This window comes from Lissotriton vulgaris, chromosome 11 (assembly GCF_964263255.1).
Source record: "Lissotriton vulgaris chromosome 11, aLisVul1.2, whole genome shotgun sequence".
In the NCBI taxonomy this organism is placed as follows: domain Eukaryota; kingdom Metazoa; phylum Chordata; class Amphibia; order Caudata; family Salamandridae; genus Lissotriton; species Lissotriton vulgaris.
The window spans coordinates 985377889-985390891 of NC_141699.1; the positions used below are offsets into that span (position 1 = coordinate 985377889).

The 13003-nt window shown below is 44.0% G+C and overlaps 1 protein-coding gene across 1 annotated transcript in view; it reads left to right on the plus strand.

Moving 5' to 3' along the window:
- The first annotated feature begins 2762 nt into the window (after positions 1–2762).
- The window catches only part of LOC147683817 (retinoic acid receptor responder protein 1-like), a 54971-nt gene continuing 44730 nt past the window's right edge, over positions 2763–13003 (plus strand). The window contains exon 1 of the mRNA XM_086944221.1: positions 2763–3068. Within this exon, the coding sequence (XP_086800347.1) occupies positions 2847–3068 (222 nt within the window). The 5' untranslated portion in view covers positions 2763–2846. The remainder of the gene's footprint in view (positions 3069–13003) is intronic.

Consider the following 13003-nt stretch of genomic DNA (forward strand, 5'->3'; position numbering starts at 1 on the left):
TTAGAGAAACCATCAACATCAATCATAAGGATATACTTAAAAAAGTCTCCTCACTCATAGATGGTTGGCCCCCCCTCTTGTTATCTTGGTGGGGAAGGCTAGCAACTGTTAAAATGATGCTACTTCCTATTGTCAATTTTTATCTTTCAATGCTTCCCATCTCTCTCCCGCATTTTTTTTCTCAAAACCATTCATCGCCTCCTAACAAAATTCTTATGGAATAATCGTAAAGATATGATTTCTCTCGCTCGCCTCCAACAACTCAAGGATTTAGGAGGGGTCAATTTCCCTAATATTTATCGATTTCACTTGGCCTTTACTTTGAAACTAATTTGGCCTTTCCTAACAGATTCATCTTCTCCTCCCTTAACAGCCTGGAGCTCAATTGAACTTGCGCAAATTGCTCCTTTTTCTTTCCTTACTGCTACTCGTTTATCTCAACCTCCGAAGAGATTTCTTACCCCCACATTTAAACACTCCAAAGTACTCGCTCTTTCATTGTTTCGCTCCTTTCTCTCACAAGCTAACCTTCACCTCCTCACTCCGATATAATAAATTCCTAAAGATTAACAATAGAGCGCTTTTCTGGAAAGAAAGGATTGAGAAAGGTATCATCACCTATGACCACTTACTTAAAGACAGTTCCTTGAGAACTTTTCCAGACATCCGCGACACTTTTCACCTATCCAACGCACACTCTTCCCAATTTCCCCTACTTAAACATGCCCTAACCTTTATTAATTCTCAGAGTAGCTCCCTAACCACCACCACCACCCGACTCTCTCATCTCCACCAGATGTTTCTATTCCTTTCAGAGCTGCTGCTGTCTATAAAAAACTTTCCCATCTCACTAATGATAGGCTCAAATCTAATCTTGAGTTATTATGGGAAAAAGGCATAGCTCAAAATTTTTCTCTACAGGTTTGGGATACTATTTGGTCCAAAATACATACTGTTTACCGATCTGCCAGCACCACACAAACTTTTTATTTTTTTTACAATATATATCATTTTACTCCTTCTGATTTACACAAATTCACGTTACTTGATTCCAAAACATGTTGGTCCTGCTCATATGACAATAGTGAATTTATATACATGTTTTTTCAGTGCCCGTTGCTTAAGTCCTTTTGGTCTCTCCTCTGATCAAAACTGAACGACATTTTATCCACTGACTATTCCTTTGAGATTGTTCATATTTTCTTGGGTGGTTCCTCAACTATATGGAATGTTCATTGTAATGTACGTATATTTATAGATCTTTTTATAGCAATTTATTTTCAGATAATTACAACCAACTGGAAAGATACCTCAAAGATCTCATATAATGCCTGGTGGAACTTGTTATGTCCTCATCATAGGCTTGATCGCGTCTTTGCCACTATTGCACCTTTACTAAAAAAAAAAGACTTGTTATGGTTGCCGTTAACTGATTTCCTTTCTAGACACGTACCTTAACATCTGCACCCAAATTCATATGGTCATCTCACCCTGCAGTCACTCCTCTTACCCTACTCCCACACTGTCGCATTGCTCACCGTCCACTTACATGGGCACTCCTGCCACCCACACAGCACCCTACATTAACAAATAACGTGTACCATGCTGATCACAGAACTGATTGTGAGTAAACTATGAGTAGTGCTATAAAAAATGAAATGTTTGTCAGAAAGGTGCTATAGAGAGAGGAGGTGCATTGTTTCTGAGTGGTAGTGAGGGAATTCGTGGAGAAGGAGGAAATGGGGTAAGGGGTGCTAAAAAAGACTGTTGCACCCTCTGCGATCAGTGCTAGGGCGAGCCCTGGCTGGGAGTGTTAGCCCCCCCTGAAATTCGGGTCTAGTTGCGCCTCTGATTGGCCCCATTGACAGCAAAGAATATGAGCACCTCTGCCCGCTGCTGAGCGGCGAAATACATAGTTAGAGAGCAGTGACTGAGCCTCACTCCACCTGGGGCGCCGGTGCCACTGCACCTGCTGCACTGACATTTATCTACGCTCCTTGAAATGGTCTCGGGCAGGGTTTAAAGTGGGATAAAAAATGTGAGGGGTCTCTCAAAGGGGGGTGGCCATTGCAATTAAGGGCATGGCCTAAAAACACATAAGCTAAAAATCTGTCCTTAGCATAGTGTGCCACTCGACTGGTATGTTGCTCCTTCTATCATTGCATCCAGACATATAATACAACAAGTAGCATTGCACCAACAACAAGCCAGGACTGTTGGCTTTCTCAATGGTTGTTATGCGCCTAGGATTAATAATCACCAACTACGGCTTCGTTGAATATGACATTGAAAATGTTTCACTTCTGACATGATGAGAGTGTGAAAGAACTATAACAAGTCTCTTTGAAGTAGTATGAAAGGCAGTGAAGAGCGGCACTGCTGCAGACTTTAGATTTTTTTTACACAGAGGGTGAGGGCAAATTGGATATCCCGAGAGGGACTCGTCTCGGCACCTGCTTTTTAGAACTGCCGGTGCTGAGCTCCGGCAGGACCCGGCCCACTTAAACCCCTGTTCTCGCGGGATGCTACGGATTATACGTGGTCTGGAAAGGGCGAGTATCGTTACACATAGAACGTGCTACGTCAAAGTGCAAAGCGCTGCGCCGCGGCATGCGTGAAGTAAGCGAGGTGATGCCAATGGGGTGGGCGAAGAGGGCCGTTTCTTGGCGGTGACAGCCACCTCGGGAGGCGGGCCGGAGGAGGGCCGGAGGGCCGTGTGTGCGCCCTGTTGCATAAGAGCAGCGAACCCTCGCAGAGCTCCCGAGGAGTGAGTCTGAAGACCTGCAGCAGTTCACGGACGTCTCTCTTCTGTTACCTTGGCACAGCGACCCTCCCTCCGCCCAGCCATGCAGGGGTACCTCTGCCTCTCCGCCCTCTGCGGGCTCCTGTCCCTGTGCGCCGCTAGGTTACTGCCGTTCCCCCTCAAGTCGGACTCAGTCCTGGACATCCCCACGTCCCACAGACATGCCCGGCAGACGGCCAGGGTGGCCGTCCACTATCTCAACTATCTCGCCGCTTCGCCCAACAACTTGGTGACCCTGGGGGAGGTGACCAAGGCCACGGTGAAGGTAAGCTGTGCACCTGCTGACCCGAGGGAGGGGGGGGGGGTCACTAGGGTTACGGTGAAGCCAAGATATGCGTGTCTCCTATGAGCCAGCGGATGGGGAGTTGAGCAAAGTGTCTGGCGCTGCCCCTTGTCCCAGGGCCACTTCTGGAGACATCCCCCCACCCAGGGCTCTGCTTCTGGCGGCTGTCCGTCCGCACCGGTCCATTTAGAGAGCAATTCTCTCCTCTAATCTTCATTTTCCAGGCTCTGAAAGTACTTTCTGGCGTCCCTCCCACATCATATTTCTTCTGCTGTTTTCTTCTCACTTCAAGGAAACGTTCTCTTCTCGCGGGTCTACTTTCCTGAGCATACATCCCCTTTAGGAAACCTTTCCCTCGTGGCATGTATGCTGAAGGACGCACTTCTCACAAGTCCACTTCATGGAGCCTTTCCCCGTTCACAAGTCTCAGCCATGGCCCCTTTCCCTGCGCGCAAGAAAGCGTTCGACAGCCAACCCCCCCCCCCCCCCCCTCCCTCATCCCCCTCCCTCCCCGCACGTAAAGCGCTGGGAGCTGAGACAGGCGCTTTAAACCTTTCTCCGCTCCCAGTGCGCTTTAGGAGACGCTGCTCAGATGTCTGCTTTCAGAAGCACTAGGCTGATCACAGTTCCTCGGTAGAGAGAACCTTTCCTACTCCCATTTGAGGGGCCTTCCCCCACGTTGACAAATCTGTTTTCTTTGTCTATGCAAATATCTGCTTTAGAAAGCTTTCACCACCCGCAGGCCTAGCTACGGGAGCCTTCACTACACATAAGCCCACTTTAAGGAAACTTCCCCTGTTCACAAGTCCGCTTCAGACAGCCCCCTTTTGCTCACAAGTGTGCATCGTGGAGCTTTTTTCTGCTTGCCAGTTTGATTTAGTGATGTAATTTTATTTGCTCACAAGCAGTGCTTGAAATGGAAAAATAGACGTGCAGGTACTCTGAAACCAGAGTACCTGCTTGTTTCCTGAGAAGTGCTGGTACTCTCCAATTAAAGGTATTGAATTTCTCTTGAAAAGTGCTGGTACTCTCCCTTTCAAAATAAAAAAAAGTGCCGGTACTCCGTACAGGATAGTACCGGCTCATTTAAAGCACTGCTCAGAGATCTTTTCAGAAGCCTTTACAAGCTCACGCCTTCAACGAGACTTTCATGACCAACAGCGCCCAGAAGCGGGGGCATTTAAAGTGTAGGAGCTAGCAGCCACCTAACATTCTAAAGTAGTTGCATCACAAGGAAAGTGCGGAAGGACATTTATCCAGAGACGCAGCCGGGCGCATTCAGGCAGATCGGAATCTCTCTCATAGAGGTCACTCTGAATGTATGTGACAACTAACAACGCACTCGTGTTTCGTGACGCAAATGCAGTTCAAATGTCTCGCTGAGCAACTCTTGGTTTGCGAGGATAGGAAGCAAAGCAACGAAAGGGGCACAACATACAATGCACGTCTTCTAATGCTTAAATACAGTTTTGAAAATTAGTTCCGTGTATTTATTGGTTTTGTGACGCATCTTAGGCATAAAGCGTGACAGAAAATGTAGGACCTGCTAAATAAGTTGACTGAGGCTTTCACACCTATGGGTAAACTAAACTTGCGTATGCTCGGGTTTAAAGCGAACATTTCATTCCATACTTTTTTCGTGCAGTTTCTTTCCTCCTATCAGGATTCTTACCCTGTATACGTCAACCCTTCATTGACACACCAGACGCGTTTTTTAGATTGTTTTGTGCTCTTGACACACATTTTCACTCATTTTACGACAGGCCGTTTCCTGTGTAAATCTTGTATTCCGCAATCTATCTCACATGCATTACACGTTTTGTGTCTGCGAGTGCCCAGAAGACTGTTATTCTGTGACTGTTCACACATCATATGTGGGTGCTTTTATTGCACAAAATTCAGTAGGGTACATATAGAATTGTAGCTGGATAACGTGTGAATGATGGGGATGTTTTTCACCAAGGGGTTATGAGTGACATCAAATAGGCAACGAGAGCAAAGTTCGCGTCATCTGTGACGCCAGTAACCCCAAAGTGAAAAAAAATCACCGTAACTCATATTTTCACCAATCTATATATTTTTTGTGCTATATGGCCCTCCCAAATCATCTGACCCTGCATCCAACATATACGCTGGGGAGGGGTGGGGGGGGGGGGGTGTTGGAGGGGGGGGAAGAGGAGCATTGAGGGAGCTATATGGAATACTAGTAGCCCGTCCCGACGTTGTCCGGGTATGAATTGCTGCCGGCCAGTAGTATATTGTTTTGTAGGATTTCGTTTTGATAGCATTTCTTATCTGTGGCAGGCCTGTGAAACGCTCCGATTCACAGTGCACTGCTGATGCACTTAAGAGTGCGCGTTCAGTAGTGTGTGAACTCGAGTTTCCCTACGTTATTTTTCCTCGCAATATTATATAGCGCGAACATGGCATGAGCACAATTTACATTACAGAAGAACACATTCATTTGTGGTAGGCATGGGGAGACAAAGCGATTTGCCTGGAACCACAGGATGTTGAGCTGATGCCGAGATTCGAACGTAGCTCCCCAGCTCTAAAGTTCGCAATTCTAGAACTTGTGGCGGGAGGTGTGTCTAAAAGTGTATGTCGGTGCTGGCCATCAATGAGAGAGACCTGTGCATTTTTCAAATGGGTGGTGAAAAAATATGAGTATGTTGCTGGAGATGTGGGCCGCCGTGCCACCAATGTACTTACCGGGGGAGGGTAAAGACCCATTATTCCGCAACTTTCTTTCCGCATACCATCACTCCGCATACTTTCATTACAAAAGTACCATGACTCCGCAATGCCATTATAACGCATGGCATTACATTTTATATGCTTTTACCACCCATACATTTACAACAAAATTTGTTGAAAATGCATGAATGATAAAAGCATGTTTTTTAAAATGTTTGGATAAGGTAAGTATGGGTATAGGGGTATATGTTTTGGGGTACTGAGGTATATGTTTTGGGGTGTTTGGGTATTTTAAGGGTTCAGATATAGTTTTGGGTTATGGGGTACAGGGGTAGTTTTAGGGATTATGGATAGGTATTGGTTTTGGGGTACAGGGGTATTTTTAGGTTTCAGGGCTAGGTTTGGGTTTTGGGGTATAGGGGTATTAGGGTTATGGGGTAGGTTTGGGTTTTGGGGTACAGGGGTATTTTAAGGGTACAGGGCTAGGTTTGGGTTTTGGGGTACAGGGGTATTTTTAGGGTTCAGTGCTAGGTTTAGGTTTTGGGGTACAGGGTTATTTTAGGGTTCAGGGATAGGTTTGGGTTTTAGGGTACAGGGTTATTTTTGGGGTTCAGGGCTAGGTTTGGGTTTTGGGGTACAGGGTTATTTTAAGGGTTCAGGGGTAGGTTTGGATTTTGGAGTACAGGGGTATTTTTAGGGTTCAGGGCTAGGTTTGGGGGTACAGGGGTATTTTTAGGGTTCAGGGGTAGGTTTGGGTTTTGAGGTACAGGGGTATTTATATGGTTCAGTGCTAGGTTTGGGTTTTGGGGTACAGGGGTAAGTTTAGGGTTTAGGGATAGGTTTGGGTTTTGGGGTACAGGGTATATTTATAGGGTTAAGATGGGTTAGTGTTTAAGGGTGTTGGGGTATTTTGGGGGTAAGGGTGGGTTATGATTATGGGGTGCAGGGGTATTTAAAGGGAGCAGGGTGGGATTAATTTCTTAGGGTGTAAAGGGTAATAAAATATTAAATAAAAATAATATAAATAATGCTATTTAAAAGAATAAATGTTTAAATTAAATTAAAAAATGTATATATATATATATATGTATATAAATACACATATATACAAACATATATTTGATGTTTTAATAATGTACTTTTACAATGTATATGACTTTACAACACATGCATTTGCGTTATAATGGCATGTGTGATAAAGTCATATGCGTTGTAAAAGTTTTAGGAATGATGTCTTTGCGGAGTAATAGTCCCGCATTATAAAAATTGCAGAGTGATGGTATGCAGGATGTTGGTTTGTGGAATATCATCACATATTCCCGGGGGAGGGATAGTCCCTTTCTTGCTATTTCCGTGGAGGCGGGCCTTGTGTCCGGATGTGCGTGGCGCGAGGCCTGTGCGCAACAGAAGTGGAAAATCTCCAGTGTGCGCTTCAGGGGTCACCGGAAGTTAAAGCGAGATTACATTTCCTGCACAATGGCCCCTGTGTGCGCTCCTTCCGGCCCTTGGGAATAGCGCCATGCCTGACCTCCATACAGTAAAGCAGGTGCACGTCACTGGGAGCTCTGGTCAAGCACACCCGGAGCTGGAATGTACAGAACCTGGGAAGTAAAAACAATGAAATATTGGGCACAACGCTCGCTTATTTTTTTCCGTAATCCCGCGCCCAGCACACGCCCACAGCACACGATATGAGACATGGCATGAAGAGCGGAACGTACCACACGCCCCCAGAGTTTGTCACGCCCCCAGCACAATGCAGACACGCCCACAAGTTACTACTTTGCTGACACAGTTCTTTTACCTTTTAAATGTATATGGTGGGCGTCTGCATAGCCTATGTCCTTCTGCTGCAACTGCCCTTTCCAACGCTGTATTGGGTGTTGTGATTGGTGCTGTGGTTCCTCAGATTACCCGCCTCAAAGGTTTGGGTTCTCTCTTTCTTATATTAGTATAGAAGATGTAAAAAGAAAAACTTAAAAGCCTGGCGTCCTTCCTCCCAATGCACCGCCCTTAAGATACCCCCTCCTAACCCAAATAAAAACACGTACCTCACCTCCTCTTACCCCACACCCTCTGAAAAAGCATCTCCTTTCCAAATCCAAATATAAAAATATACGTGATATCTTGCCACCCATGCATATACCCTCTGCATATACCCTCTACAAAACAAGAAAAATATACCTGGCCTCTTGCCAAACATCCATGTCACACTCTGTATATAAACCACAAACAAAAAAAATATACCTGGCTCTTCTGGTACCCACCCATACCAGCCTCTGCATATACCCCCCAAACAAGAATAATATACTTGGCCTCCTGACACCCATCCATACTACCCTCTGCATATACCCCCCCCAACAAGAAAAATATTTATTGTCTCCTGCCACCTATCCATAATACCCTCTGCATATGCCCACAAAGAAGAAAAATATACCTGGCCTCTTGCCACCCATGCATACCACCCTCTGCATATACCCATAAACATGAAAAATATACCTGGCCTCCTGCCACCCATCCATACCACCCTCTGCATATACCCCCAAACAAGAAAAACATACCTGGCCTCTTGCCACCCATCCATACCACCCTCTGCATATACCCCCAAACAAGACAAATATACCTGGCCTCCTGCCACCCATCCATACCACCCTCTGCATATACCCCCAAACAAGACAAATATACTTGGCCTCTTGCCACCCATCCATACCACCCTCTGCATATACCCCCAAACAAGAAAAACATACCTGGCCTCTTGCCACCCATCCATACCACCCTCTGCATATACCCCCAAACAAGACAAATATACTTGGCCTCTTGCCACCCATCCATACCACCGTCTGCATATACCCCCCAAACAAGAACAAGCATTGGCATAGCCATTAGGTCTCCACTTTGGTACCTTATGTGTTTAGTCAGAACTTTTGGCTATGTTGTAGAGCATTGTGGCTGCTGTGCATCATGTTGAAAATGTTTAATAAAAAGTGTTAAGCATTTTTGGTACCTTTAAACAAACCAAGGTGCCATTATATACAATTGAACAACCTGAGTCAAAACATTTAAACATTAAAAATGTATTCTAGTTTTTTTTGTACTTGCACTGCTGGCAACCTTCCTGCCTGTTCTCATACTTGTTTGTTATATATTTTTTGTTATGGGGGAGCGGGACATAAATAACAGGGGAGTGGAGGTTGGAAAACAGAAATTTATTTAGAACACAAGCAGCGGACGGACACTAGGGGAGAATCAACAGATGCCAGATTCCAAGGGCAGACTGTCGTGATGCTTAGTTGATGTTTAGGTGATGCTTAGGTGGTGCGATGATGCAAAATGGTGGTGGTGAGTGATGTTTGGTGCTCAGGTGGTGCAACTATATGGTGTGAATTGGAGGTACGTTGTGGACTGTGGAGTCGAAATATGTTGTTTGGTGTGCAATTATGAGGTGTGTATTGAAAATGTGTGGAGTTGGATTGTGTGGCCTGGAACTGTGGTGTTGAGTGAAATTATGCTTAGTGAAAATGTGTCATGGTGTGGAGTGCATTTATGTTGATTAGTGGTATGTGGCATAGAGTGCATTTATGTGCAGTGTATTTATGTTGTATTGAGTAGAGTGTAATTATGTGGTGTGTAATTATGTGGCACTGAGTGGTGTTATGTGGAGTGTATTTATGTTGCATTGAATACAGTGTAATTGTAATGTGTGATTATGTGGTACTGAGTGGTATTATCTGGAGAGTATTTATGTTGCATTGAGTAGAGTGTAATTACGTGGTGTGTAATTATGTGGTACTGAGTGGTATTATGTGGAGTGTATTTATATTGCATTGAGTAGAGTGTAATTATGTGGCATGTTATTACGTGGCACTGAGTGGTATTATGTGGAGTGTATTTATGCTGCATTAAGTAGAGTGTAATTATGTGGCGCGTAATTAAGTAGCACTATGTGGTATTGTGCGGAGTGTATGTTGCATTCAGTAGAGTGTAATTATGTGGCTTGTAATTATGTGGCACTGAATGTTATTAATTGGAGTGTATGTTGCATTGGGTGCAGTGTTATTATGTAGCATATAATTATGTGGCACTGAGTGGTATTATGTGGAGTTTATTTATGTTACATTGAGTACAGCTTTTACTTCAGTATTAAGTGATACCAAGTGCTGGAAAAGTCTAGTCTTCATCAATTTTAGCATATATACAGATTACTGTATTACTATCTATAATTCACATCTCAACAAAACATTAGAACGGATGTTAAATGGAACCTGCTGAAAACAGTGGAGGGGGACATTCAGAGGACTTCACAAGAATCTAAAAATATACAGTGATGAGCATTGAGGAGCATGGAGGGAGCTGTATGTAATATGTAATATGTAAAAAGAAAAACTTAAAAACCTGGCCTCCTTCCTCCCAATGCACCCCACTTAAAATACCCCCTCCTAACCCAAATAAAAACACGTACCTCACCTCCTTGTACCCCACACCCTCTGAAAACGTATCTCCTTTCCAAATCCAAACATAAAAATATACGTGATCTCTTGCCACCCATGCATATCACCCTCTGCATATACCCTCCCCCAAACAAGAAAAATATACAAGGCCTCTTGCCACACATCCATGTCACACTCTGCATATACCCCACAAACAAGAAAAATATATCTGGCCCCCTGCCACCCATCCATACCACCCTCTGCATATAGCCTCCCCAAAACAAGAAAAATATACATGGTCTCTTGCCACACATCCATGTCACACTCTGCATAAAAACTCCAAACAAGAAAAATATACCTGGCTCTTCTGGTACCCACCCATACCACCCTCTGCATATACCCCGAAACAAGAAAAATATACTTGGCCTCCTGATACCCATCCATAATACTCTCTGCATATGTCCACAAAGAAGAAAAATATACCTGGCCTCCTGCCACCCATGCATACCACCCTCTGCATATACCCCCAAACAAGAAAAACATACCTGGCCTCTTGCCACCCATCTATACCACCCTCTGCATATACCCCCAAACAAGAAAAACATACCTGGCCTCTTGCCACCCATCCATACCACCCTCTGCATATACCCCCACTCCAAACAAGAAAAATATACATGGCCTCCTGCCACCCATCCATACCACCCTCTGCATATACCCCCAAACAAGACAAATATACTTGGCCTCTTGCCACCCATCCATACCACCCTCTGCATATACCCCCAAACAAGAAAAACATACCTGGCCTCTTGCCACCCATCTATACCACCCTCTGCATATACCCCCAAACAAGAAAAACATACCTGGCCACTTGCCACCCATCCATACCACCCTCTGCATATACCCCCACTCCAAACAAGAAAAATATACATGGCCTCCTGCCACCCATCCATACCACCCTCTGCATATACCCCCAAACAAGACAAATATACTTGGCCTCTTGCCACCCATCCATACCACCCTCTGCATATACCCCCAAACAAGAAAAACATACCTGGCCTCTTGCCACCCATCTATACCACCCTCTGCATATACCCCCAAACAAGAAAAACATACCTGGCCTCTTGCCACCCATCCATACCACCCTCTGCATATACCCCCACTCCAAACAAGAAAAATATACATGGCCTCCTGCCACCCATCCATACCACCCTCTGCATATACCCCCAAACAAGACAAATATACTTGGCCTCTTGCCACCCATCCATACCACCCTCTGCATATACCCCCCAAACAAGAACAAGCATTGGCATAGCCATTAGGTCTCGACTTCGGTACCTTATGTGTTTAGCCAGAACTTTTGGCTATGTTGTAGAGCATTGTGGCTGCTGTGCATCATGTTGAAAATGTATATTAAAAAGTGTTAAGCATTTTTGTTACCTTTAAACAAACCAAGGTGCCATTATATACAACTGAACAACCTGAGTCAAAAAGATTTAAACATTAAAAATGTATTCTAGTTTTTTTGTACTTGCACTGCTGGCAATTTCTTCCTGCCTGTTCTCAAACTTGTTTGTTATATTTTTTTTTATGGGGGAGCGGATAAATAACAGGGGAGTGGAGGTTGGAAAACAGTAATTTAATTAGGACACAAGCAGAGGACGGACACTAGGGGAGAATCAACAGATGCCAGATTCCGAGGGCAGACTGTCGTGATGCTTAGTTGATGTTTAGGTGATGCTTAGGTGGTGCGATGATGCAAAATGGTGGTGGTGAGTGATGTTTGGTGCTCAGGTGGTGCCACTGTATGGTGTGAATTGGAGGTACGTTGTGGATTGTGGAGTTGAAATATGTTGTTTGGTGTGCAATTATGAGGTGTGTATTGGATTTGTGGAGTTGAACTGTGTGGCCTGGAACTGTGGTGTTGAGTGAAATTATGCTTAGTGAAAATGTGTCATGGTGTGGAGTGCATTTATGTTGATTAGTGGTATGTGGCATAGAGTGCATTTATGTGTAGTGTATTTATGTTGCATTGAGTAGAGTGTAATTATGTGGCACTAAGTGGTATTATGTGGAGTGTATTTATGTTGCATTGAATACGGTATAATTGTGATGTGTGATTATGTGGTAATGAGTGGTATTATCTGGAGAGTATTTATGTTGCATTAAGTAGAGTGTAATTATGTGGCGTGTAATTAAGTAGCACTGAGTGTTATTGTGTGGAGTGTATGTTGCATTCAGTAGAGTGTAATTATGTGGCTTGTAATTATGTGGCAATGAGTGGTATTATTTGGAGTGTATGTTGCATTGAGCTCAGTGTTATTATGTAGCATATAATTATGTGGCACTGAGTGGTATTATGTGGAGTGTATGTATGTTGCATTGAGTACAGCTTTTACTTCAGTATTAAGTGCTACCAAGTGCTGGAAAAGTCTAGTCTTCATCAATTTTAGCATATATACAGATGACTGTATTACTATCTGTAATTCACATCTCAACAAAACATCAGAACGGATGTTAAATAGAACCTGCTGAAAACAGTGGAGGCGGACGTTTAGAGGACTTTTCACAAGAATCTAAAAATATTCAGTGATATAATCAAAAGCAAAAAAGGAAGTGTGTGCACAGACTTTACAAGCAACCAAAACACTCAATATGCTCTTTTTACCAGAAACACATAGTGCAAGGCTTAACAAAGCAGGAGGTTTCTGTCAGTTCTTATAACCCTTAACTGTGTCTGTTTATAAACATTCTTACTGTTTACAGATAAACTAAAGAAATAAGGAGATTGTGAGG